The 27,385-nt window shown below is 40.1% G+C and overlaps 5 protein-coding genes across 7 annotated transcripts; 4 read left to right on the top strand and 1 right to left on the bottom strand.

Annotated features, from left to right (window-relative positions):
* Positions 1–1,171: 1,171 nt before the first annotated feature.
* On the top strand, positions 1,172–3,123 carry znhit3 (zinc finger, HIT-type containing 3). Its single transcript, XM_052047408.1, has 5 exons — positions 1,172–1,363; positions 1,750–1,781; positions 1,866–1,925; positions 2,072–2,173; positions 2,458–3,123. The coding sequence occupies exons 1-5, from the start codon at positions 1,293–1,295 to the stop codon at positions 2,658–2,660; spliced, it is 468 nt and encodes a 155-aa protein (XP_051903368.1). The 5' UTR covers positions 1,172–1,292; the 3' UTR covers positions 2,661–3,123.
* On the bottom strand, positions 2,637–13,864 carry LOC127588605 (unconventional myosin-XIX). Its single transcript, XM_052047391.1, has 24 exons — positions 13,607–13,864; positions 12,721–12,886; positions 11,755–11,903; positions 11,111–11,224; positions 10,669–10,801; positions 10,513–10,582; positions 10,311–10,413; positions 9,823–9,919; positions 9,678–9,754; positions 9,480–9,570; positions 8,510–8,675; positions 8,280–8,353; positions 8,041–8,162; positions 7,398–7,511; positions 7,117–7,293; positions 6,477–6,614; positions 6,282–6,389; positions 6,129–6,199; positions 5,984–6,063; positions 5,344–5,489; positions 5,114–5,243; positions 4,403–4,488; positions 4,007–4,333; positions 2,637–3,908 (listed from the first exon to the last, which is right to left on the bottom strand). The coding sequence occupies exons 1-24, from the start codon at positions 13,619–13,621 to the stop codon at positions 3,795–3,797; spliced, it is 2,868 nt and encodes a 955-aa protein (XP_051903351.1). The 5' UTR covers positions 13,622–13,864; the 3' UTR covers positions 2,637–3,794.
* A 1,223-nt stretch (positions 13,865–15,087) lies between these two features.
* LOC127588611 (phosphatidylinositol-glycan biosynthesis class W protein-like) lies at positions 15,088–17,205 on the top strand. The gene is made up of 2 exons (XM_052047399.1): positions 15,088–15,254; positions 15,737–17,205. The coding sequence occupies exons 1-2, from the start codon at positions 15,252–15,254 to the stop codon at positions 17,195–17,197; spliced, it is 1,464 nt and encodes a 487-aa protein (XP_051903359.1). The 5' UTR covers positions 15,088–15,251; the 3' UTR covers positions 17,198–17,205.
* Positions 17,206–17,722: 517 nt separating this feature from the next.
* LOC127588612 (phosphatidylinositol-glycan biosynthesis class W protein-like) lies at positions 17,723–20,333 on the top strand. The gene is made up of 2 exons (XM_052047400.1): positions 17,723–17,798; positions 18,752–20,333. Exon 2 carries the CDS (start codon positions 18,755–18,757, stop codon positions 20,207–20,209), a length of 1,455 nt encoding a protein of 484 aa, XP_051903360.1. The 5' UTR covers positions 17,723–17,798; positions 18,752–18,754; the 3' UTR covers positions 20,210–20,333.
* On the top strand, positions 18,849–27,298 carry ggnbp2 (gametogenetin binding protein 2). 3 transcript variants are annotated; one of them, XM_052047395.1, is made up of 13 exons: positions 18,849–19,006; positions 21,605–21,728; positions 22,022–22,102; positions 22,192–22,445; positions 22,611–22,709; positions 23,571–23,684; positions 23,774–23,983; positions 24,065–24,233; positions 24,335–24,523; positions 25,592–25,898; positions 25,989–26,137; positions 26,219–26,404; positions 26,474–27,298. In XM_052047395.1, the coding sequence occupies exons 2-13, from the start codon at positions 21,636–21,638 to the stop codon at positions 26,696–26,698; spliced, it is 2,076 nt and encodes a 691-aa protein (XP_051903355.1). In that variant the 5' UTR covers positions 18,849–19,006; positions 21,605–21,635; the 3' UTR covers positions 26,699–27,298. The 3 variants fall into 3 exon arrangements, with proteins under 3 accessions (XP_051903355.1, XP_051903354.1, XP_051903356.1); XM_052047394.1 differs by lacking the exon at positions 18,849–19,006 and adding an exon at positions 20,711–20,879; XM_052047396.1 differs by lacking the exon at positions 18,849–19,006 and adding an exon at positions 21,229–21,413.
* Positions 27,299–27,385: the final 87 nt, after the last annotated feature.

Raw genomic sequence — 27,385 nt, 5'->3', positions numbered from 1 at the left:
TAGTGTAAAATTGTGTGAAAAACACTTTAGGCTATGAATATAAAACAATCACATAAAAATACTAAGTACGACGGTAGGTAACCGTTATTTTATTTGTGCCACGTTAATATACTGTAGTCTTACACCACTGTGCGAAATATTTGTATCATAATTTGAAGACCCCCATGTTTGATTTCGATACCATGTATTGTTAAGAAATACTATGGCCTAAAAGTGCTTCCATACTAATATTACTGTAATTTATGACTCCTGCAATGGTGATGAACTGACATGCATACAAATTCAGTTTACATTCCCCGGTAGGAATGAAACTCAAAATGTGTTTTATTGTTTTATTTCTACGTAGGTCTGGACCCTACACTGGAATCCTCATGTTGACCGTGGCCAAGAGACTCGTCCTTTTCTGACTGAGTGGCCATGCCCATGCCCAATTATGTGCCATTTGACAGCTGCTCTATTTCTTCCTCCACTGCAACAGGATCTGTTGGTCTCAAATTACACTTGTGCAAGAATAGTTTGTGTTGAGCTAAGTCGGTCAGCCATGTGTGCTTGATTCCTATGTAAAGACAAATGTATTCCTTTCGGGTGGAGAGAAATTTTTTTACTGTATTTTATCGGAATAAAATGGATGTTACTGAAATGAGTTTGTTTTCATACTATAGAATGTAATGATGTAAATGTACTTTATATTTTCTAGTAACGATTTCTGAAGGTCTAAACAAGTAGACCTTCCTATGGCAAGACCTTTAAGCATTTATTGCGCGTCCTACTAACGCACTGTCTTGAATACAAATGTAAGTACTGGTACATTTTTTGCCACCCTAGTAAGATAATTAATCACACAGTAGAACAACGGTCTTACTTGTGATAGTTTGGTGGTAGTGAGGCATATTCCAGCCACGTCTCTGTCCGTATAATGCATAATTTGTCATACAGTGGGTGTGACAGAAGCAACACTCTGCATTATGTATACTGTAAAGTAGAAGCTGGACATAAATCACATGATAAAATTAGTTCAAATGGTACAATCAACTGGATTCTGCAAAGGAGTAAGAATACGTAGTCGCATAGCACAAGACCGCACTTGTTGGTGTTTTGTTTATTTGGGTACAAACCCTTTACGAGTTTACTCCTTTTGCAAGACTTCGGAAGTGACATCTTTGCTTTTATCTTGAAGGGAAGGTTGGCCCGACGTGGTAAAGTGCTTCCGGGTCAGTAACCCGTGTGCCTTCCTCATAAAATATTTTGACTGACTAAATCAACCGTCTTTTATTTCACGGAAACATCGTGTCATGATGCAGCTGTGCAGAGTGTGCAGCGAACCAACGCCCAAATACAGATGCCCAGCCTGCGAAATAAGATAGTGAGTAACGAGCCTTTTTTTAACTCGTTTGCTAAACACGTGTGCACTGTGATCTTTCTGGGTTGGTTGGTTCGCGTTAACAAGTGTTAAATTTAGAGACTAAAATCACAAACTGCAATTTTTTTTCCTTGAAACAGTCACGGATGCAGCCAATCCATGCAAGTGATTTCGACTTTCGCACACAAACTAGTGCCGTTTTTTTGTTGCTGCGATATTATTAAACTAAACGAGTGTCTTGGGTAAATATATAATTACAGGTGAATTTCAATAATTTGGAATAACGTCTAAAAGTGCGCAGTGAATTCATGCATGTCTTACACAATACAGTACTCTATTGATTTACCTTTGGTAATAAATGAGCATAAACATGTGATTTCCCCTTTCAGCTGCTCCCTTTCCTGTTATAAGAAGCATAAAGGTAAGGAACATTGGTTCTAGTGTAAAACGCCAGAATAAATGAGTTATTATGTGATGCGTGACCTGTAATCTATCCTTCCATCAGATTTGTGCCTTCCTGTTAAGCAGCTCATAGCCAATGGAACAAAGGACGCTGTCGGTACTGGTATGATCCACTAAATCTGTAAATATGATCGGAGAAATCAGATTAATAGAAATGATTCATGTAAATCAAACTAAAAGGTGGAGCGATGATGTTGGCATTTCTTATGCTGACTATTGATAATAAATATGTGGTGTACTATTTTTAAGAGAACACAGACCCTCCGACTGCAGACACATGGAGTGTGGATGACCTTCTGCCCGAAGAGGCCATCTCCGATCTCGTACCTCTACAGAGGCTTAAGTTGTTAGGTATGAATTGAAAATTGTTTCATGTATTAATAAATGGATGCTTAAGTTTTAAGTGTGTATAATTTTCAAAGTGTTGAAAGCGTTTAAGATGAGTAAAACTAAGGGAATTTTTTTTCCCTTCATATGGTCTATCATCAATTTTCATTTATTGCGGGTGGTTCAAGAATAGTTCTCCAGTGAAAATTGGGTGTTGACTATACATAAATTCCACACTGGTATACCAGTGATTTTATTTTTGCAAAGGTCAGATGGGAGTAATTGATGGTTTCCAATGTATTCCACAGGTCAATCAAAAGATTTTAAGGACCTTCTTTGCAATCCCCACCTAAGAGAACTATTAAGGACCATAGACGGTGCTGACAGCAAGGAAGAAGCAATGAAAGCAGGTATGCAGGAGCCCTTATTTGTGGAGTTTTCAGATCAATGTTTGAAGGTTGTAGAAAAAGAAGCTCACCCACAGGAGTTTAGCGATGTCATGGACTGGTAACCATCTTGTATTTTCTAAACATACAAAATGATCACGAAAGATGCCGATATCAGGCATTCATGTTGAATATACATTTTTTAATCTTATTTTGTCATTTATTTTTACAAATCAAATAATTCAATTTTTGTATTCAGATTTTCCTCGATAAAGCATGCATACATTAGTCAAAACGTACAATATTCCAATGACAACAAATATTTCAAAATAAATGGATGAAACAAGTTCCAAATATTACACTGGCGTGCAGATTAAAGCAGCAGTCTGATTAACTCTCTTCCTGATTCACATGTAAATTGTTTGGTGTTTGGATGTGCAATATCTGCTTTCTATGTGCAAAAAATGCAAACCCACTTTGATTCTACAAAATACAAGTCAAAGTATGTGTTGACATTTTGTGTGCATGTCAGTCTTTTTCATGATAGAGTACATCATGACAATGACGGTAATAAATAACATCAGCCCATTTTTTGGTTGTCGATTTTCACTCCTCTAAGCTACAACACTTTGTGATTTAAACTCAATGGAAGGCAGCACTGACACAAAATATTTTCCTCAAGTGGCAACATCCATCTGTTTGCAAGAGAAGCACTATTATTATCCAGTGTAGAAAGCTGATAGGGCAATGCAAGCAAATGACACAAGCCATGTCCAAGTGTTAATTTTAGTACATGGTACACAATGGGTCACTAAAAAAATGGACAGCAGCCCACAAATGGCCCCAAGGCTATAGTTTGGAGACCACTGCTCTAAACTCAGTGACCGCTTTACTTTGAGAAGATCCCATGCAAAGCTTCACAACGGCTAGTTAGTGCTGATCAGTGATAAACCAATTCAAATTTAATACATATTGGTCGACTAATGGTAAATTTTTTCATTCAGCTCCTTTTAGAGAACAAGTCGTGCAAAAAGTACTCAACCACTAAACAGTTGGGCGTGCAGTCTAAAGTTGAAACAAAAAAGTTCACCTGAAATGGTTGTAGTGCGCTTAAAACTATAAAAGCTGTTGAACCGTACTGCATTCAAAAGCCACCTTATGCTGAAAAGTAACGTGACAAAATTATTAGAACATTTCCCTCTGTGTCACATGACAACTTTTCTATAAAAGCAGCTTGTACATGGAAGTAGGATGTACTGTTACAAAGTCTTCTCCAACAGGATCTCATTGAAGCCGGTCACATAATTCCTCATCTCTGGCTGGCTGTTTGCATAAAGAAGGGGCGACCGTTGGCAGTGCAGTTTAATAGATCCCTGAAATATTGGAGAAAAGTAATTTCAAAGGAACCGTTACACAAAACAAACAACAACTGAAGAAATTTGTAGAAGAAATTCTAGGCACGCCTCCTCACCCTGGGTTGAGCCCGAATAGAGGCGATTCCCTGCATGTTCTGGTTGGTCTCCACCTTGTACTCTCCTCTCTTGGACGGCAGTTTGAGAGCGGCCACCACAGACATCATCTTGTGAAAGCCCGTGGCCCTCATTGATACTGTGATGGATGGGGGTGAAGGTAAAGCCAGACCCATAGGCCATCCTCGCACAGTGATGGGCTCCTGTATGCTGGACAGCTGCACCGAGCCCTGTTCCCCGATGATGGCGTTTAATTCTGACACGTCTTCCTGCATGATGAGGTCTTCTACATCATCGAGCTCTTCCTTGGCCAATGAATTCATCAATGCCTGATGGGACAACGTGAAAATCACCAATTATTTCCAGCTCACGTGACACCCAGCTCTCCTAAATCGTACCCTCCACTTCCTCCAGGATTTCTGTATAAGTGCTGCAGCTCTGTCCCATCTCTGGATCCGCCTCCTGACAAGCCAAGAACGCACCGCTGCAAGAAGCATAAAAATCACCTGAAAATAACCTTGGTTGTAAAGGACTGCAATGTATCCCGTAAGAGAGATTTAATCTTCAAATGGACCACGTCCTGAAATGAATCAAGAACTCTGACAGTTATTGACATGCACCTAAAAAATTTTTTAAATTGCCTATATATACCACAAGATGGCAGCAAACATTTTTCGAGGCGTCAAAATGAAACTCTTCAATTCAACGTAGTTCCGTGGCACCAATATGGCGGCCAAAGTAACGGTTTTACGATTAAACGATTAGGCCTAAGATCAAAAGCAGCATTGAATGGATGTTAGTATTACTCTATGATGGAAACACTCAAAATGTAAAAATGTTCCTGTATTAAGATTATTGCATCCAAAATTTGTTTCATTACCATAGTCTATTGTTAGCAGCAACACTATTCGAAGAAAAAAACATGTTAGTTTAGCAGATGGCCCAATGTTGTGTCTGACATTTGCTACTTCTGATGAGCTAATCAGGGTGATAAGATGCTTCCTGCTGGTTCTTGTTTGGCCAGCCAGTCGGGTCAAAAGGAGGCAGACAGAGGGAGTGAGCCAAGAGGCCACAGACAGCCCGACCTTACCGAGGCATTATAAGTTTACCTGCTTGGATTAGAGTAGCAGAATGCCGTCGCTCAAGACGTTTGCGTCGTCGGTAGCGCATCCAGCAGCACTGAATGCAGAAAGCACACTTGGAGAGAATCTTCTTCCTCTGATCTTCCAGTAAGTCTAACTGTTGGCCAAACAATGAAAGAACAGAAGACCATCCAATGACAAAGTAGGAATTCATAATACGTTTCATAGGGAGAGGGTGAATTATTTTAACGACTAACCATTGACTGGGTGAGAAAAACTTTAGTCCGCCCACAGTGCACCAAAGATTTTGATTCCCTTCTGATATGTGCCGGATGTTGGAATGCCAGACCAAGTATCCTCTGAACCTCTCGTAGATCCATGTCGTGGTCACAGCTGGCCTTCACTTTTTACACAAGGCAATTTGGAGTTAATAGGGTTGAGAAGAAGAATAATTAAAGGTGTTTGACACACAACATAGAGCGCTTACACACATGGATATTAAATCATACCTGGAAACATGCAAGTGCAAATTAGAAGAGTGCAGTTGTTAAACACTAAAAGGTGCCTTGACAGTGGGTTAAAAACTAACAGAAATTCAAGCACAATTAATAACATTTACACAAGCAAAGCAAGCTCTGATAGCCAGACAATTCGTGCATTTTACTGTACCTGGAAAGTTCAAAAGAAGTTGCAGTTTTTGTTAGATAATCTTGTTTTATTTAAGTGAAACGTCCCAAGGGGAGAACTGAGGGTCAGATTAACTAAGAGTGCTAGCGAGGGAAAATGAGAATAAACCAGAAGACCTAAAGAGAGGAAATAAAATCACTGTCGGCCCCATAGTAAACATGCCAAATTATCCAGTTTTCTTTGAATGATTCAACAACAACTTGGACTTACCATGGTTTTCAACTTCTGATTGGAAACTTGAGTGTTTCAGTATGCATCCATAGCGTTGTATGAAACATTTGAACGGAATCCTGTGAACAACCATATTCGTCAATAAATTACAAGCAATTAAAGCAATAAGAGAAATTGTTTTCACCTTATAGGAAAGCCAGCGGCACTTATATGTATCGTCTCTACAATCCCACAAGCCTCCAATTGCATGATCACCTGACAGCAGATGGCAGCATTTTATGATCATACTTTGTATTTCCCTAACAGGAAAAAGAAATTGTTCCATGTCCAGATTTACCTCCTCCTTTTTAAAGATGAAAGGCTTGCAGTCAGAATTGGGTTTAATGCAGCGAGTGTAGTGAGGAGTTGTGCTGTGGAGGATGCTCATTAAGCTCTGCAGGGAGTTCTGAAGCCACATAAACACCGGTGTCAACTCAAGACTAATTCCGTGTTACGCCAACACCAGTCATCTTAATATCCGAGTTGCTTCTACCTTGAACTTTGAGACTACGGTGACTTTACTGAGCCCCTTGCTTGAGGAGTTGTCAGTTTCCTTTTCTGTGAAGATCTGCTGAAGCAGGGGATTATCTGACATCTGAAGCAGACTGATGATCTCAGGGGCCACTGGATCCTGGAACACAAACGACATCAAATTGAGAGGGACATTATGAATATCCATCCATTTTCAATTCTGCTTGGCCCTATTAAGGTTACGGCTGAGGTTGGTCTTTTGCTATTAGCACTCGGAAATCACTTCGCCAACTTCTATCCCATTGCATGTGCCGTCTGACATCACCGCAACGCTACTTTCGAGTTGAATAGTCTTCAATGCCCACTTCGCTTGGCGCAAAGCGACACGATGTTCCGTCATCACATCCTTGCAGCGCATACACGACGCATGGATTCATCAACGGTGCTCTACCTGAGAGCGGTGTGTAAATGAAGGCCTTGATAGCAGACCTGCTCAATATCAGCACCCATATATGTACCTCATAACCGAGCAGGGATTTTTGGACCTTACTTTGTTTATGGTTGAACAGAAAATACCCTTCACAAAACAGTTCCCACAAAGAACAAAAGCAATCTCACAAATGGAGAAGCTGAATAAATGGATCTACGCGCCGGTAACACACCTTGTTTTTCTCCACCATGCCTTCTATCTTGTAGTTGACTTTGCCAGCGTAATGGGCCACAGTGAAGTGTGGCACTTTGCTGAATTTATCCCAGCTGATGTTGCCGTTGCCAGCAAGCTCCTTCTCCAGACGAATCCTAAGCGCCTTGGCATCCGGGGCTCGATTAAGTCGGCTCTCCTAAAAAAAAAAATGTATTTTATATTTTTTTTAAGGGAGGGTGGGCACCTGACTGCAGGAAAAACAAAAGAAATTATGGAAGGCACCAAACCACAGGATGTTACCTCATCGAGAAGAGAAAACACACTATTAGGGCTTCCTTCGAGGAGATCTAAACAGCTTTGGTTATCTTGGTATTTGACAAAGGACCACTGCAATCCCTCCGACATATAGTCCTCCTTGGAAAAAATGTACACGTCATTGTTAGTTTGCTTCAAGTCGTTTCCATCGAGCAACACAGCGGGTAGTTGTTTGCACTTATGCCTTACGGGCGAGATGTTCTGCATTCGAATCTCTAGTATGAGTTTTATCTAACTTCATCATACATCACGGAAAACGTGGTTATTAGGTTAACCGAAGACTCCCAACTATCTGTACTTGGTAATACTTGTTTTCTATGTGCCCTGCATTTCCCTGGTGACCAGTCCAGGGTGTACCCTGCTACTTCCCCAAAGTCAACTGGGAGAGGTTAACCTGCAACCTTAATGAGAGACAATAAGCGCCACAGATATATTGATTAATAATCCAATGAAATTGATGGTTTTGATTGCATACATGCTGAATATTAAGATTTTTTTAACATGCTATGTTAAAAAAGGAAAAACTGAAGCAAGAGAGTGAAAATAGTGTCACTGATGTCTGAAGCTTGACATCATCATCACCATGGGGGGGGGGGGTAGTACTGTACTGCAAACCAATAATCGGTACCTGCTGAGCTCGAAGATAATGGCTAACAAAGTGCTGCTGGAGTTTTTCATTGGCATAGTTGATACAAAGCTGCTCCAAGCTGTTACTTTGGAAACATTCAAAACCGTATACATCGAGCACACCTGAAACAAAAGACAGATGGAAAAATAATAAGCACGTTGTAGAGTTGAATCTACGAAATAAAGTGTTCTAAAAGTCAATACTTTATCGTCAGTATTGTGACTGCGCTAAAAATGTACCTATGAAGTTGCACCAAGTGGATTTATCAGCACAAATGCTGTTGTTGATAAATGTCACCAGCCATTCAAATAATCTGTGCGGAAAGACAAGCCACATCCTCACTTGTGTTTAACAGAAACAAAAAGACATGGTGGTTTAACATTTGAGCGTTTGATGACAAAACGTCTTGGACACAGAGGGGAAAAAAACTGTCCAGTTGATCATTTGATGATCAACTGCTAGTTCTTACTTGGCATAGACGACTTTGGCAAGGCAGTCTCTCCGCATGCAGCATTCTGCCTGGGAACAGGGTTTGCGTACACTCTGCCTCCCTGCTTTTAACGTCCTCACATCTAGGCATGTCTGAAGCTCCTCAGCAGGAATTTGCAACAGTTCAGCCGCCCTATGCAAGGAGACTGAAACACATGGAGGTGTGTCTCAAAACAAGTGGAACATCCCAGAAACATTCATATATGTTCATATATGAAAAGCAATTGTAAATAGCACTGCGATTTATCCATTTTGTATTTATATTGGACTTAATTCAACGGTGTTTGTTTGTTTTTTCTTCTTTCTACCCACATTCTTGCTACTGGAGGCTGTAAATTTCCCCAGTGTGGGACAAATAAAGGATATCTTATTTTACAATACAATACAATACAATACAATACAATACATGCTGATTTATATAGCGCTTTCACAACAGCGGCAGCTGTAACAAAGCGCTTTACAAAACAGTTAACATCAAGTAAAACAATAAACACAACACATAACATAAAACACAGACAGTCATGCAGTCATAACCACTTTTCCATCACACGCTTTGTTGTTTGAAGCAGTTTTATATGTCACTTGTTTAATTCAGAAACTTAAACATATGTTATACAAACTCTTTGGCATTAAAAATATGTTTATGTAATATTGGAATTTCTTGAGATGCAAATTGTTAGATTCAAGAGAAATTTGTGGATTCCACCCTCACCCCCAAATCATGATGTACTGTATTTTTATAGTGTGTAGTTAAGCAAGAAAACAAGAGTTTCACTTTTTTCATGATATACTCATTGAATGAGATGAATCACCCCCTCTTAAAAATAACGGCCTATTATTTTACGAAGGTGACAACTTCATATTGTTGGTTGAAACATTAACTGTTTAAAAAACCAATGTACTGTTTCTTAAACATTCTTCCCTTTTATAGGGCATGTTTCATGAAATACCTTTGGACTGTTCCTTTATGTCACACGGCTGCGTTTCATCAGCTGAAATTGAGAATTTCACATTGCCCAGATGCAGAATACCAGCTAGCATCTACAATAACAAAACAGATTCCATAAAATATACCTGTAGATGTATTCAGAATAATGGTTCTGCACAAAGCAAAGATTCCCAACACAAACAATTATTATGAAGCTTACCTTAAATATCTGTCTTTGCCTCTGTGTATTTATACGCAAATGGACCATTGCATCAAGTGTCTCTTGAAAACAATCCTCTGCAAGACATTACACACTCAGGGCTGTCAAAATCTCAACAAAATGAATATATAAACTAAAGACCTACCCTCAATCGTTTTTTCGACATTTGGCAGCCACACAAAGTGGTGACCTCGTGACATGTTCCACTCTTTTCTCTGCTCATTCGTGGCTCCTTTCATCATCTGAAAAATAGAATGCCCAATGTGAATGTCTTGAGTTGTCACACCTTGCATAGGCTACATTGGACTTGAAGTTTCCAGCTGCAACTTTAGATGTACAGTATTTCAAGGGGACATATGGAAAATGGGCTCTAAAATTGCTTGTATACAAATAGCTGGTTATCTGGGGTGCCTGCTAACCCATCATGTCTAAATAAAATAAATACATCTTTAGTTATCTGCTGGAAGTGAAAATTTGTCTGCAAACAAGCCAATCTGTATTCCCATTCCACCCCTACCCAACTCGGACAGAAATTTAAGAAGTTCAAATTGAATTGCCCATTTGATTTAGAAGAGATGATCCTTTAGTATTTGTGAGTTGACACAGTATTGTCAAATTTCCTGTATGACTCACCTGGTAAAAGATGTGAAAGTTCCTTTCATTGGCTGGTTGGAAGGCAACTCTGGTCTTCTCCAGTAAATATGTCTGCACAGATGCCCCGACTAAAAGCTGACATCTACACATAAAAACAGATAAATAGGTTTAAACGTTTACCGACGTGCCAACCAGGCACCGTCTGTCGAAATGAACGTTCCTCACAAGCAGCTGTAATTACCTGTCGAGTTGGAGCTGGATGTACTTTCCAAAGCGACTGCTGTTGTTGTTGCGAAGTGTGCACGCATTGCCTGCATGGAAGCCGGAATGTTGACTCTAGTACCGTGCCCAAAAGATGGTTGTCATTTTTAAAAGGATAGCAGCCCAACCGTCATACCGAAAGCTTCCATGATGGGGTTGGAGTCCAGCACTCGCCTCTCAATCCTCTCCACAGTGTCATGACTTTCCACCACTGAGGAGGGGGCTGCCACTGTGGCATAGTATCTCATCAAACAACGAGAAGTCCAAGTCTGTGCAGAAAGGAATATACTCAAGCCTGATAAAAACTTAACAACGTTCCAAATTCTACTGCGCTTTGATAAGCTGTAGCCCTTATTAGCTGACTTTGAGCTACATACAATATAAATAGTAGCGCTAGGCTCCAACAAGCCTTTCTGCCCAGCCCAAAGATGAACAAACCTACTTTACACCAACAACAAATCCATCATATTCACTTAACCTAATGTAGGACTAGGAGAGCATGCAAGCGCCACAGAAATGTCTGAGCCGAGATTGAATCTCTTCTTCAATCACAATCTCGCTCACCACAAAAGGTCTACCTTTCCTGCACCGCTCTCCCCGCTGACCACCAAGGACTGGTTCACTGGCCCCAGCTGGCCCTGAACATTCCTGTAGGCTTCCTCTGCCACGATAAAGATATGTGGCTTGGGCTCCTGCAGAAAGACATTATTTTCTGTTGATATGGTTTTCACTGAAGGGACGCGTGGCTCGGTGAAAGAGAACATAAGAACATGACTGGACAGAGGTCAGAATTACAATTCGCTTGCTTTAAATTGACAACTTTGTGATTATGCTCCAATTAGTCAAAGTTTTTTTTTTACTATCAGCAGATCAATAATCCCCCGCGTGTTGAATTAACAATGAACATTTTTCCCCCGAATGTGCTTGATGCCTTTTAGAGCAGCTATAGAGTTACAAAGACAACAGAGTAAGTGAATCAATAACTTCAGCATTTTTGGGGTAGGTGCTTCCAGCTGTTCCACTCATTGTCAATAGGCTGTTTGACTCTCACTCCTGAACACTTTCATGTGAACATCTGATAAGAGTCACTTCAAATATCCATTGAAATGAAATATCAGCTATCGGACACTTGGACTTGCAGTGCAAATTCGTCCAATGAGGCGCTTACCGGTTGGTTCACTGAAAACATAAGTGACCTGACATCTTGTATGGATGTAAATACCTTGAGCTGGGCAGCATTGTGATATTCTTTCATCACATCCAGGGAGTAAAGCTCAGGGACGGGTTGGAAGGGGTTAAGAGCCACCAAGGTGCAGCCAGCATGGGTGTAAAATACTTGCACGCTATACCTGGCCTGCAGGCATCTCAGCACTGTCAAACAGAAACATTGATGTAGTTTTTTAACATTGTACTCGTGATTTTAACTGCTTGTTGTAAGGTGTCCTTGAGTTTCTAGAAAGGCGCCCACAAATAAAATGTATTATTATTATTTATTATTAGCTTTCTTAAGTTATGAGGAAATGTGCTGCACAATGTAACAGGGTGCCTTGTTTTTTTCCTACAAGCAGAAGTGCTCAATAAAGAACATAATAAAAAGCACTATGTACCCCTGCTAAATTGCAGTTCATCATTCACAGCACCGTTGTGTTTTTTGATGGGACGGGGCAGATCATCAATATTCCTCGACTTCAGTGGACCGCAATTTGTCACCCACTGATTCACCTATTCACAGATTTTTTTCAATATATATATTTTTGTTGGGGTGTGGGTTATACTGCCATACTACAATGTAAGTAAGTATAGGCAAAATATTTTTGTGGATTTGGAATGGCATGCAGGACAAACATAGTACCTGAACAATGTTCAAATTTTTTGTGTGTTGACTTTTGTCCAAAAAAAGCACAAAATGACTTATTATACTTAATGTTGATTTACTTTTAAGCAGATTTGTGCCATCCATTCATAAGATACTGTCATGTACTGTACATAGGTTCAATAAAAACAGACATGCATGAATTTTCTCTATATTTTAAATCCCACTTTTGTCATACATAGGGGTTAAGAAGTGCGTTGTCCTATCTGCCCCCCCAGTAGCGCTGATGAAAAAGTGTGGTCCCCTCCATCATTTATGTTGCCCAACCCTACTAGAAACGCTTTGATGAAAATACACTGTGGCTATTGTTCTTACCGGTTGTTGGCGTCACAGGGTTGACTTTGGTGAGATCATCATATGTGTGCAGCTGAGCTTCACCATCAATAAGAAAGGCAAGAATTTCATCCTCGAATGAATCATTAAGGCATCCATCGCTTGAAGAAACCTCCTGTACAGAACCTTGGACCTGCATAGAGTGAACCTGGACAAAGTATTGATGAATGTAATTTCAGTGTATATTATGTATTATTATTTTGGTCCCATATATTTTGAAAAGTGACTTGTTTGAGCAAATGCTAACAGGTCAAGGTTTTACCAACAGTACATAATGACTTCAACCTGACAACTTCTTTAACCCTCTCTATGATCAGATGGCTTGGCAACCGGGGACTGTCAACAATATCAGCTGTGTGAACAGATGTAGAAGTTAAGCTTTCAATCTATATGAGCTCATAACCTCTGGAATAAGTCAAGCTACAATTGACAAGACTAATTTTTATACACTAAATGTATATGTGCTTCGTGTGCCACTGAGGTACATCGGATGACCAAAATACTTCAATGATAGTAATGCCATCGAGTACATTAAGTTACACCAGTTTTTTTATACAACACTCGAGGATTGTGCGACTACCGGTAACTAATACTGTATTGTGATCGGCACTCAGCAGAGATAACGCCAGTAGTGCAAGCACCAACATGCTGCTCAGTGCTCATATTAGGTACATGTCCCACTTCAGAGTCTAACATGGAAATGAATAATGTTCCCTTAACTCACAGTAACTGAGAAAATTCGCTTTTCTACGACTGTTTTGGATCAACTGCTTCTTCAGACTCCGTGCAAATTCAATTTTGCTGACAAAATTTTCTTTGAAAGGTTGGTGATACAAACTCAAATGGACGCGTTTTTTTCCAAACTTACCACTCCACCTTCCATTGCTGTACTCCGCACTGATATGGCCACTCACAGAAGCTATGGAGTTAGCCTTCATTAAGCCGAGGAGTTGTGATGTACGATAAGGCTGTTAAAACACTGTCAATTTCACTTTGCAACGAATCCTAACTTTTGCCATACTGACAACTTCTTCAAGGGCAACTCCCGTATCGCTTCATGCTGCCCTGTCCCAGCCCGACTGGCTCGCAAGTTCCTGAAGTGCACACGCTTATTCCCGCCTTCTTTCTTATGACGCCACGCACAAATCGAGTCCTTCTTCTTCTTCTTGTGAATTTTGAGGGCGGTTGGTAAACCAACGTTTAGTAAATTACTGCCATCTACCAGACTGGAATGTGAATCCCTGATCTTTATTTCCTATGTGTCTGTTTTGTTTTAATTAAAAAAAAATATACAGTACATGTCCTGTATATTGTTAGGACAAACCTGGGTTCATTACTTTTTCACTGTCATCGTAAATTGACTTGCAATTGTAAATAAATACTCACTCCACTCATTCTCACTATATGGGCTGAAGTGAGGAGCAGAAGTTTGTCAGAAATAAAACTATTCAAGAAGAGTTAATTAAAGAAAAGAGCAAATTTACTGGTCACACTGGTGCGAGTAGATGAAAGTTTTACTTGCGATGCAAATGCTAAAATTAGGGGCAGTGGGGTGAGGACCCCTTCAATTTAATCAACACGCTTAATTGCAGTGACATATTTTCTGTCGGTGTCTTGCTGTCGTATATGTTCACAAATTTCACTGTTATTTATGTTTTACACCTCTGTAAAATCACAGTATAGTTTTGGTAAAAAAAATTGTGGTCCATGCAGTTTTTAGTTCTCTATGTAAATTGAATGGAGTAAAATACACTTTTGTAAAAATGGCTTCAATTAAAACAGCAGTACTGTATTTTACCACTATTGTTGAAAAGGCAACGGCTCTTCCAGCCAGAGAAGCTGACTTTTGCTGAATGAAGATGCTATACAAACGGTTTCGATCAACATTACCTGTAACAGATTGCCTTTTTCAAGTAAATATGCATTGTGTTTCATAAATCTGTGTAACTTTATGTTTCCTTGTATCTCAATGACTGGGTGAAGTTAAGAAAACCCAATTTATATTCCGGAAAGCTGATATTAAGTTTTCTGTAGCGTAATTTTGAACACAAAATTCCAATACAATAAAGTTTCATGAATACAGTATTTACATAAATGTTCAATAAGCGAGCCCTTGTTTATGTGGCATACATGGAAACGGTATTCCATCATGTCAAACTGTTATTAAAATTCTAATAAAATGGAACATTCTCATCATAATCCCAATTCAGTATCATGAAGTCTCAATTTACTTTGTGCTCGCTACATTTTGTAGCACTGTACACATATTCTCATTGTTATTTTACTCGTTTTGGTTTGGTCGCGTAAATTCCCAAATACAGTACAGTATGACGGTAGCGCATAGTTTGTCCACATGGAGCTGCCGTTGAATTTCCGCTGCAGCTCGACTTCCGTATGTTTGAGAAATCAGGACCTGCACTGCAACTATTCCTGCAGCTTGGAAATCTGACTTAGTTTGAGGCAATCTGTCCTCACATACAAATATTTATGTGACTCTGTATCTGGACAAAATCATGGTAAGTAGAGTACTGCAAATAATAATTATGATGAAATCGTTAGGGCAGGACGCAGATGACATTTTCAAGGAGTATTCCGACCTTCAGACGTGGTGGGTTCTTAATAACAAAAGTGAAAGTACAATAGACTTTCGGATGTACGTTAAGTTTGGCCAAGGTAATAAGACCTTCTAATAAAAGCTCTCCAATTTGTTGTTTCGATCGTTTTTTTCCCACCCTCCCAAACCGTCTCAAGTCTTAAGGTTGAATTAATTTATAAGATCATTTAGTCGTCCAGCCATGTGTGAAACTATAATGTTAGAAAGCCCCAAAACCTGCCATGACTAATAGTAAATGCCAAGAGATTCAGCACTATTGTGAACACTTCAGACGTTACTTTAATTGGGTTTATACAAGGAGCAGATAGGTTGTCCTTTTGCACTCAACTTAAATGCTTCGATTGTTTTTTTTCATGTTGTCGATTATTGTTTTATTGTTTGCAGGCCATGTCTCAGAAGGAGCTTAAAGAAGCATTTGTGAGTAATCTCAATGGTACAAGTTTACAGGAAGTGGTCATGGGCTCATTTGTCACACCGCTATGCATCCTCAACCGAGCGCTCATTCTGATCCTCTACCATCAAGCGAAGGGGAATCTACCTCTGCCTTTTCCAAGGATTTCTCACCTGCTCCTTGATTACTCTACGCTGGTCCTTCCCCTCGTCCTGTCTTGCACCATCCTAAGCGATCATCTTCTCCAGGTGGTCTTGAGCTTTGCCTTTGTTTTGTTTTGTGTGCTTTGTCACATCTATAATAGTAAACGTCAAACTTCTCTCAGCACCTTCCTCAACAGGGCTGTTCATTTCAAACAGGTTCCTTTTGTGACCATCTTTAGAGTGATGGTGAATGTGCAAACAGCCATCAGTATTTTGGCTGTCGACTTTCGCGTCTTCCCAAGGCGGTATGCTAAAACAGAAACTTATGGAACAGGTGTTATGGATTATGGTGTTGGAGCATTCATCTTTGCGAATGGTCTGGTGTGCCCTGAAGCACGTGGGAAGAATGTCTACGGATCCAAGATGAAACATATCGGCAAACAGCTCCTGTCCATCTGGCCCCTGGTTGTTCTCGGTGCAGCACGACTTTTTTTTGTCAAACTGAGCGACTACCAAGAGCATGTGACTGAATATGGTGTCCATTGGAATTTTTTCTTCACGTTGGCCCTTGTCAGGGTTCTGACATCCATGGTTTTGGTTGTTGTACCAGCAAAACATTCATGGATTTTGGCCCTTGTCATAAGTTGTGTTTATCAGTTTGCTCTGGATACAACAGGCCTCAAGGCTTTCATCATGCACAACGATGACAGAGAGAAGGACTTCCTACATGCTAACAAGGAGGGCATTTTCTCCATAGCAGGTTATGTTGCCATCTACATGGTAGGGGTGCAGGTAGGATGTTACGTGATGCAGCCAAGATCCCACGTCAGAGAATGGCTCAAAGCAGTTTTTAACCTCCTAATGGGAACTCTCACTCTATTTGCTGCTTTGTGCATATGTCAGACTTTCGTGGAGCCAGTGTCTCGCCGTTTAGCTAATCTCCCTTTCTGCCTGTGGAGTGTTGCTCAATCACTCCTTTTTGTATCATGCATTGGTTTAGTTGATTTAATTGTACTGTTTGCCAAAACAACATCAGGCTGTCAATTTGTACCATCATCATGGAATTCATATTCAGGCTCCCACAAAAAGAAAGATGAGATGGAAGGATTGTGTCTTGTTCAAGCCATCAACAAGAATCAGTTGTTGTATTTCCTGCTCTCAAATGTCCTGACAGGAATGGCCAACACCTTGGTCAACACACTTAATTGCACTGATTTATTTTCTGTATGTGTACTGCTGTTTTACATGTTTACAAACAGCACTGTTGTATATGTTTTACATATCTGTGGAATTACAATAAAATTTTGGTAAAGAAATCATTTTATTGATGGCAATAAATTGTGTTGATTTAAAATGTATTTTTGGATAAAGTATAGTCTTTGCCGGAGGACCGTGGAGAGGTCCCTTTTTGTACAGCTCTTGGGTCAATGTGGGAGGAAATCGGGTGTACCCGGAGCATACATGCAAACTCCCAACAAGAAGGCCTGAGCTGAAATTTGAATACAGAATCGCTTGACTGAGGCAGTCAAAATAACAATTAGGGAACGCAACTGCTGAAGAATAATGTTCTTTGAATTTGTAACTTCACGTGCTTGCTTGTACATGATTCAGTCACAGGTCTACCAAGATACCAAAGTATTTAAAAAAACAAAAATAAAAAAAGTAAACAGTTATCGCTTAATACGATCATATCGAACTGCAAACTGCCTGCGAGTGATGTTCACATTTTTTGAAAACGTTCAAGAAAATGTGGTAGTCAAATATCTGACTCTCCTTGAACGCGACATCATGAAGATGGGGAAGTTGAGGGAGACTTGGATTGTGACGGTACACAGATGCTGCACACAGTACAGCACAGTATATCATCTGCAACAAACCGTATTTTGGCAGATGCGTTGCAGATCAACACGTGGTGAGTACTGAAAACAAGACAAAGAACTTTTAGCTGCATCTACTTTTGGATGCACTGAGTTAATACTTGCGCAATACTTGTGATAAAAAGTTCGTGTTTTTCTTTCAAAACGAAAGTAATAGGTCATCAGTATTATTTTAAGACAATGTTTCATAAGAGACTTTAGCACAGTGCCTAGTTGTGACGTTACATGGAACTGTCTTGCATCTTTCACACTAACACGTCCAACATCTCATTTTATCACATTTATTCTGCAACTTAACAGAAATAAAAAGGAGACGTCTAAACATTGAACTCTCGTTTCACATCGAAAAAGAAACCAACCAAAAAAAAAAAACAAATTAAGTTAAAACAAATGAAGGAATTTTTTTGATAAAATGTAAAGAAAATTAAATTTATAAAAGACAAAGGGGCTCGAGGTTATCTTCCTTGTAGCCTACCCAGACAACAAGCAGATATTGAAACTATATTGACAGTTTTATTTTTCTACCAGTTAGGTCAATTAATCAAGGTTGAAGTCTGTCGTTGATTCTACATCATGCTTCGCCTTTTTTAAAACTATTGACAGTGGATCCCGACGACTTGTATGTTTTCAAATATTTTTTTTTGTCACAAAATCCAGACATCTTAGTCATATATCATTGGCTTTTCTTCAGGGCTACAAATTGCCTCAGTGCCAAGTGTACTTCCCACAGCATTTAACAACAACAGAAAAGCATCCTATACATATTTACGCAATGAGTAAATGTATTTTTCTCAGACAATACTTAACACATAGATGAATAATACAGTGCATCTAAATTTAAAAGTTAATGAAAGGTATATTTCTCAGCCATGATAATGCACAGAATAGTTTTCCAACCTCACTTGCCTCCAGTAAAAAAAAAATCATTTTGATTTTATTTTTTCAGTTTCCAATGTCAATCATGTATTTTATGTTTCTATGTTTTCAGGCCATGTCTCAAAAGCAACTGAAAGAAGCATTTGTCAGTAATCTAAACGGAACACGTTTAGAGGAAGTGGTTGTGGGCTCATTTCTCACGCCGCTATGCATTCTCAACCGAGGACTCATTCTAATTCTCTACCATCAAGCGAAGGGGAATCTGCCTCTGCCTTTTCCAAGGATTTCTCACCTGCTCCTTGATTACTTGGTACTGGTCCTTCCCCTCGTCCTGTCTTGCACCATCCTGAGCGACCATCTTCTCCAGGTGGTCTTGAGCTTTGCTTTTGTTTTGTTATGTGTGCTTTGTCACATCTATAGTAGTAACCCTCAAACATCTCTCAGCAACTTATTCAACAGGACCGTTCATTTCAAACAGGTTCCCTTTGTGACCATCTTTAGAGTGATGGTGAATGTGCAAACAGCCATCAGTATTCTGGCTGTAGACTTTCGAGTCTTCCCAAGGCGGTATGCCAAAACAGAAACTTATGGAACAGGTGTTATGGACTTTGGTGTCGGAGCATTCATCTTTGCAAATGGCCTAGTGTGCCCTGAAGCACGTGGCAAGAGTGTTTATGGCTCCAAGATGAAATATATCTGCAAACAGCTCCTGTCCATCTGGCCCCTAGTTGTTCTCGGTGTAGCACGACTTTTTTTTGTCAAACTGAGGGACTACCAAGAACATGTTACTGAATATGGCGTCCACTGGAATTTTTTCTTCACGTTGGCCATTGTCAGAGTGGTGACCAAAATGCTTTTGCTTGTTGTACCAGCAAAACATTCATGGATTTTGGCCCTTGTCATAGGTTATGTTTATCAGTTTGCTCTGGATACAACATGCCTCAAGGCTTTCATCATGCACAACGATGACAGAGAGAAGGACTTCCTACATGCTAACAAGGAGGGCATTTTCTCCATAGCAGGGTATGTTGCCATCTACATGGCAGGAGTCCAAATAGGATGTTACATCATGCAGCAGAGATCCCTTGTGAGAGATTGGGCCAAAGTAGTTTTTAACCTCCTAATGGGAACTTTTGCACTATTTGCTGCTTTGTACACGTGTCAGACTTTCGTGGAGCCAGTGTCTCGCCGCTTAGCGAATCTACCTTTTTGCCTGTGGAGTGTAGCACTGTCTCTGCTTTTTATATCATCTATTGGCCTCATTGATTTGATCGTACTCTTTTCAAAAAAAGCATCAGGTTGTCACTTTGTACCATCATCATGGAATTCATATTTAGGCACCCAACAAAAGAAAGGTGAGGCTGACTCATTGTGTTTAATTCAAGCTGTCAATCGAAATCAAATGTTGTTTTTCTTGGTTGCAAATCTATTTACAATTCTGACTAATTGCTTTGTGGACACTCTTGGTTCTAGCAGTTTATTTTCAGTATGTTTTTTGTTGTTGTACATGTTCATAAATTGCTTAGTAATACATGTTTTTTACCTCTCTGGGATAACTGTACGATTCTAAAATGTTTGTTTAAATGTCAGGGTTTAATGTGGCAGCTGTCATTTTGAATGATTTAACACCTGAAAACATTTTACTGTCATGATTCTGTTTTGTTTGGATTGCTCCCTCAAAGCAATTATATCTTGTCCAGGGGTTCCTTGTTGTCTCGTTAGTTTGCTTGGATTTAGTTGTCTTTTACAGTCCCATGTTGTTACATTCATGTAACAACAATATATTTCAAGTATGAGGTTTTGTCGAAATCCCCACACCCACGTACCGTCAACGTCAATGATATGACATAGCTCTGGAAGGACACATCAAAACACTCCAAAGAACACACGTATATAAATTATGAAAGGTATGTGTGGAAATTACTGCGGTTGTATTTTCTAAATGGTAGAAACACTTAAATGTCACGTCACGGATCGCTTGGAGACTCTAAATTATGATGAACTCATTTTTCGTTATGATCATTTTTGGATTATGACAGCACCGGTGTGAGGAAGACGTTCTAAAAGTTACGTCTGGTGGCCATCTTGAAATTTGACGCCAGTGACTGAAATAGGCGTTCCACTCCCTTTCCCCCCGCCATGATTTTGGAAAGTCCGACTTCCAAAAGTAACTAGAACGCAGCATCAACTCACGTCAAGCCGCGCTTACTCAGTTGTGCTAAGTAACTTTGCAAAATCGGGTGAGTTCAAACTTTGTGTCCTCCGTAAAATGACATATTTTTATCACAAACCAGAAACATAAAGTACGCGCAATGTTACCGAAAAATGGTGGACAGAAGCTTTGCACGTCTCTACTGGTGAATTTACATTAGCGAGCTCGCTTATGCTAGCGGTGCTGGGCAGCAATGCTAACAAGTGGGTTGCCAGGTTTTCTTGCGTCCACCGGTAACAAAAAAAAAAAAACAATAACAAGGCAAACGATAACGGCATACATTTTTTCTGAATCTACTATAATTTTCGACGTATAGCTATCACACTGCCGCACTGTTACGTCAGCGTGTGAATGGTTCACCAGTGAGGTTAACTCGCCAGCCGATTTAACGTTAGCATGACGTCGCCTCGAAAGCTGCACCCAAGTATCGTCTCCACGACATAAATGCACTTAATGCTTAAAAAACTCAAATAACCTACATTGTATTGGACCATGTCTCCTCTTGGTCATTCCGCTTATTGCTACTTAAACCGCTTAACACTAAATGTAGGTCAAACCAAGCGTAAGTGGTTGTATTCAGCTGTTTACTGCATTGGCAAAGTTAGAAATAATCCGTTGTCTCTGTTTTCTATCAGAAAACACAAACATTGGAGGAAACGTTGTTAATGTCGCTCATGGTGACCTAGAATAGGTTTGCCTTGTCCCGAGTCAATGTTCAATGCATTTACTGTATCTTCCATGTGAAACCTACAGGTGAGCTGTGTTTGAAGGTGGGGGAAACACCATGGCACGTCTGGTAGCAGTATGCAAGGATAATGAAGAGGACTACCCGTTTCTTGCCAGACAGTTTCCTCTGTATATTGATGACTCCTTGACGGTAAGGATCCTTGGATGAGTGTAACTCACATGAAAAATAGGTTTTTAATGTAAGACGTTAGATTATCCCCATGCAGGGGTGTAGTTATGGGTCACTCGTTTATCCAATTACACAAGGGTAGCGGGTCTCATAGAATTTAGGTTTCATACAATTTAGAATTTGCAGTTTACCTATGAAGCATGTTTTTCCATCTAATCCTTCCCGATTGTTATGCATTTAATTGTAATCCATTCTAAGCAAGACTGAGTAATGTACATTATTAGGAGTTCTGATATAATTTCTCTTGTTGACAGATGGTGATGGAATTTTATGATGATTTCATGGATGTAGACAAACAACCAATTAGTAGTTCCCATTGGAAACAATTCACAGAGGTTGGTACATTAGGACTTCTCCCAGCTTTGTTGCATTGCATGCATTTCTCGCTTTAGTTTGAACAGAAATATGTTCCCTCTGCCTTTAGGGTCACTCCAAGTTGAAGCAACAGGACTTGACTGCGGCCTTGTCAGTGGTGTCCAGAGAGGTGTGCAAAGCGTTATCTCAGTTGGTGCCGTGTGTCGGCTGCAGACGTAGTGTGGAGCGGCTGTTCTTCCATTTAGTGGAATCGGGGACCCAACCCTTTGAGCCGCTCACATTGAACCCTACGGGTATGCTGTCTGTCACCAAGGCTTGTTTATCAGATGTAAAGAAGTTGTACAGCCTCCTCTACATCCAAGGGTAACAAATACTTCTTTTCACAGTCTCCATGTGTCCAAAAAGAAATAATTTGTATGTTTAGTAATTCAAATATGGTTTGTTTTGTGACTACACTACCAAAAAAAAAATCATGTTTAATGTCAATTAGGTGACGGTTGTGTATTTTATTTATTTCTTTTTAAACAGGTCAAAGTTGAATGATGTAATTGATGCCATTCCAAAAAGTAAAAAGAGCAGCCGATGCCAGTTACACTCCTTGGACACAAATAAGATCAGACCTGCGCGGTAAGGACATTCTCTTCTCTCTGTCTCGGTCTGTGGGCGTGCAGGCAAATTCCTGTGTTACAACTTTAATAGCAGCAAATCTCTGAAGAACATGGGCTTTCTATTAATCTATAAAATATGACATTCATCAAGAACAATGATGGGGATGAGATTAGTTTGCCCTATTTTGCTATTTTACTGACGGTAATTACAATATGTGGTCCATCTTCTCACTTATGTCACAATATATTTAATGAGTGTTGGTGTGAAAAAGTTGCAATGAGCTGGATGTCACTACAGTATTACACTTTAAACACAACAAAACGTCAAAGCTTGTTTAAAAAAAAGAATTAAATGAAAATGTCGTGCAACATTAAGGTGTTTAATATGACATAAACCACCTGTAACGCATGAAAATGGTTGTCATTACAGTGCAGTGTTTTTTTTATGCATTATATATTTTTTAAATACGCTAATGTTTTTTTTCTCTGTCAAGAATCTGCATGAGCCTCAAAAAATCCATATCGATGGGCCCCTAATTCTAACATCCAAAATGCATTTTCATTTCGACTAAATGTCATTCGCCCTCAATATTTGAATCATACTGTATATGTAACTTAGTGAGATCCTTTGAGCAAGAATTGACTATTGTTTCAACCGTGAAATTATTGTAATGTCAAAATTTTTGACATGCCCTCCTATTTCCAAGATTTTGCTCCTTACTTGCTTTGAGTCAAGGTGAAATTCCAGATGAAAGCTCCTTTTAGCTATCAAGCTCCAAGCATGTGCTCATTCAGTCACTGCTCTCTACAAGTGGGCCAGTTTTTTTCTTTTAAAGTGTGTATTAATTTTATTTGATAATAGTGTTGTGTTCACTTCCAGGGGAAGTTGGATGGATGTTTGGGAGCGGATGTCTCAGGAGTGCAGGGCTGAAGTGTTACTCGTCGATTGTGCCTGTCTTTTAGAGACGCTGGATACACACTTGCAAAAACACGGGTAATGTTTGACTGACACCCTTTATATTCAAAATGTCACTGTCTTTATTTGGGTGTTCGTTGAAAAAACAACTCCCTATTCCGTTCCAGGTTGTGCACTGACTGTAAGACTAAAGTCATGCGGGCATACGATATCCTGATCGGGGAAGTTGATAGCAGTGAGGAGAAGGACTATTGCGCTGCTTTGTATGAGGGATTGTGTTGCTGCCCTTGTGAGCACCACATTCAGGTGTGCTACGAGACGGACTTTATTGCTCGTCTCTTAAGCCGGGCAGAACCTGAATTTGCAGGAGCCTATGAGTAAGTGAACGTTACTCATCTGACAACCTGTGTAATCTGTCATTTGAGCCATTTTGTGTCGTTTGGTCCTTTTAATTACAGAAGGCGACATGCCAAGACCATTGATACTGCACAGGAAGAAGTCTTGACATGTTTAGGCATTCACCTATCTGAGCGTCTGCATAAAATTTGGCAGAAACTACGAGCGGAGGAGCAGACGTGGCAAATATTGTTCCACGTGGGCATTGATGAGTTACGGAAAAGCTTTGAGGTATGTGCTTTGAGATCCATTGAGTTGGTGTCCACGAAGCTGACAAACTGCGCTATGGGATTGTGATAAAATTGCTTATACGGAGAACCATATGTCCCTAGACGGCAGTGGAGAAGATGCAAGGGATCAGTAGGCTTGAGCAGTTTGTCGAGGAGCTGTCGGAGAAGGAGAGAGCAAAACAGCTTAAGCAGGAGAAAAAGAGGCAAAAGCGAAAAAATCGCCGCAGAAACAGGTGTGGCTTGGACATCTTGGATCAGGAAGCAGAGATCAAGGAAAAGGATCTTGATGAGGTAAGCTGAAAATACATTGGCTGGATTTACACTGCAAGTCTGCAAGAGGAAAAACAAAGCGAACAAGTTAAATGATTCCAATACTTTTTTCAACCGGTGTGACAGATAACCTGAACCGCAATAAAAGAAAATTCAATCATGTTGGGGGGATGGGGGGTGTACAACACAACTTGGTTGCATGAATATGCTCACCCACAATATTCGTTCAAATTTTCTATGTGTCTGAGCCTTCACACAAACTCACTGAGCATCCCTTGGATCACAGTGAGCAACATCAGATATGCACATGGCGGTAAAAGCAGTCTCTCACCTGTGCGAAACCCGAGATTTAAAAAACAAAGTCTCATGATGTCAATATGTAAGAATAAAATTCAACCCACCAATATGTTAAAACAGAACAAATCATGTGGGCTGCGTTGGTGGTGAGTGTATGTGTCGATGTATGCTTCAAACTATCGTAGAATAACTGAGTGTGCACCCTTCCACCACTGAAACTCTAAGGGAAGTGGGAATGTTGTAGATTAAACTTGTGTGGAAAGGAAGGAATGGGTTTAGAAATGTAGTGTGCGCGGTGCACATTTAGCATCACCGTATGCGCCGAGAGGGTCAGAGCAGAGGAAAAACTGCTCACCCTCAATATGATGTTGCTGACCTTTGGTTTTTATGAAAGGTTTTTTTTCTGTCCGCGTGGCACATTTCGATGTGACAAATGGCACTATTTGCTCACTCTTCATTGCTAAAATGCCCTAAATCATTCTAATTGTGAGGGCATCTCCTGCGCCGAGTCCGCTTTAAATCACCCCACAAACGTTTAATCAGCTTCAAGTCTGGGCCATTGGCAAAGCTGAATCTGGTGAAGCCATTCTTTTGTTGATTTGGATTTGTGTTGACAAATGACTTATCATTGTCATGCTGCAAGATGAAGTTCCTCTTAATCGTCAGTGAAGGCTTGATGCAGGACTGACTGTTTTTTTTTCTTGTAAGATAAAGCAGTGTAAATTTAGCCATGGCCGCATTTTCATGTAAAATCCTGTCTTAGAGCACCTCCATGCTTTCCCTTTGTTATAGGGGTCTCTCGAGTCCGAGGACGGTACTTGTCCTGCCTGCGATGAGGGGAAGAAAATTCCTTCTAATGCATGCAAATCCTTTAGTTGTTCAGACAAACAGGGTCAACATCCACACAAGACAACCGCCAATCACCCGAAACTCACATTAACAAGTAAGGGAGGGAAACAAGTGTGTATTCTACATCCTTTTTCAATTTCTGCTGGGAGTGATTGCGGTTACTCCTCAAGCATTGAGGGCAGTCAGGGCGGGTCACGAGAAGGTTCTGATGTCGCCTGCTCCGAGGGACTCTGCAACCATGAGGAAGCAGGTCAGATATCAACCGCTTTTTGAAATCCTTTTGGTCAACTGCTGCATCTGAAATCCTTTTGGTCATTGTATTTCCATCATTTCTCTGAAGGTGAGTCCAATGAACACAACTATGCTGATGACAAAAAGGAGGAGGAGGCAACAGACAGCTGTGTTGATTGTTGGCCACACTCTGAGGATAAGCCTCAATGCAAGGGTAAAAAGAAGAAAAGGAAAGGAAGTGGTTTACGTCATAAACGGGTAAGTGAAATCGAATGGGTTCCAAGTTTTGGTTTGAGCCAATGGACCAACCCAAGTACCGTATGTCAAATATGTCAACAGGGACACACACATGAAAGACACACTGTGCCACCATCCAACGTTAGCCGAACCAAAGATCTAAATTCCTCCTCATGTGCTGAGAAGATGGCCAGTTTTGCACAACAGCTACCATGGGCAGTATGTGGAAAGAACCTTAGCCTTAATTCCAGACCATTAGAGGCCAACAAAAGTCTAGCGGACCTCTTGGTAAGTGACAGTCCTCTAGCTAGATTTGGTGTTGTCAAATCCTTGACTCGGGTTGTTCTTTTCTTGCAGGATGATTCAGATGTAACTTCGGATGAGGAGCATTGTCTCACACAGGATGAAATTCAGGCATTTTTAGAAAGAAATGGTTTGTTCTACCGCAACCGTCACAAGTATCGACAGCTACTGAAAGAGAAATTTACTAACTATTGTTGCGCAAGTGACCGGAAGACTGTCTGTTGTCACCACCGGTGTGAATTAAGTGCACAAATGATACTTCAAGAAAAATCATTGTGACTACTGCAAATGCAGGTTGAATTCAGAATTACAAACTTTTTGGTTGATTCTTTGTTGATTTTTTTTAATGGCTGTGATTGGTGTCTGATCTGATCTCAAGTTTGCGCTTACATGATCTGACTCTGATTTCTGACCTCATACCCTTGATTCTCATTGACCAAGCCATCTGACTTGGTGGTGGTTGTACAAGGGTTTTGGATAAGAGCACAGCGGAAACTGAAATCTATCATTGTGAGCCATGACATGCACAGTGTTACAGGAGGGCTTTGGCTCGATGTTTTCTTAGGTGACACTTAAGTATGGTGGTAAATGTTGCACTGTCCAAAATAAATAAAGAGATTATACAGTGAATTAAACATTCGTTTAAAATAAGAAAATGGGTTGTGACAAAACGCGGAGTGAAAATTTAATAAGGTATTTATGGTATTAATCCCCATTCATTTTGTCTTGTCAATGTATTTTTTTAACATTGGCACTGTTAAATTGTATGGTCTTTAACGATGTAACTTAGAAATGTTATTCAATCAATTGGGGGAAATGTGTGGTGCTGTTGAAAATGCAAATTGTTTCTGTTGAATAAAACTCACAAATTGTATCAATGGTATCGATTAATGTTTTTGTTTAGTCTGTATTAAAAGAACATTACCATTAATTGTGAAGTTATGATCCAGTGACCAAAAAACGCAA

Source organism: Hippocampus zosterae, chromosome 16 (assembly GCF_025434085.1).
Source record: "Hippocampus zosterae strain Florida chromosome 16, ASM2543408v3, whole genome shotgun sequence".
Classification (NCBI taxonomy): Eukaryota; Metazoa; Chordata; class Actinopteri; order Syngnathiformes; family Syngnathidae; genus Hippocampus; species Hippocampus zosterae.
This window is presented reverse-complemented; position numbering and strand designations above follow the sequence as displayed.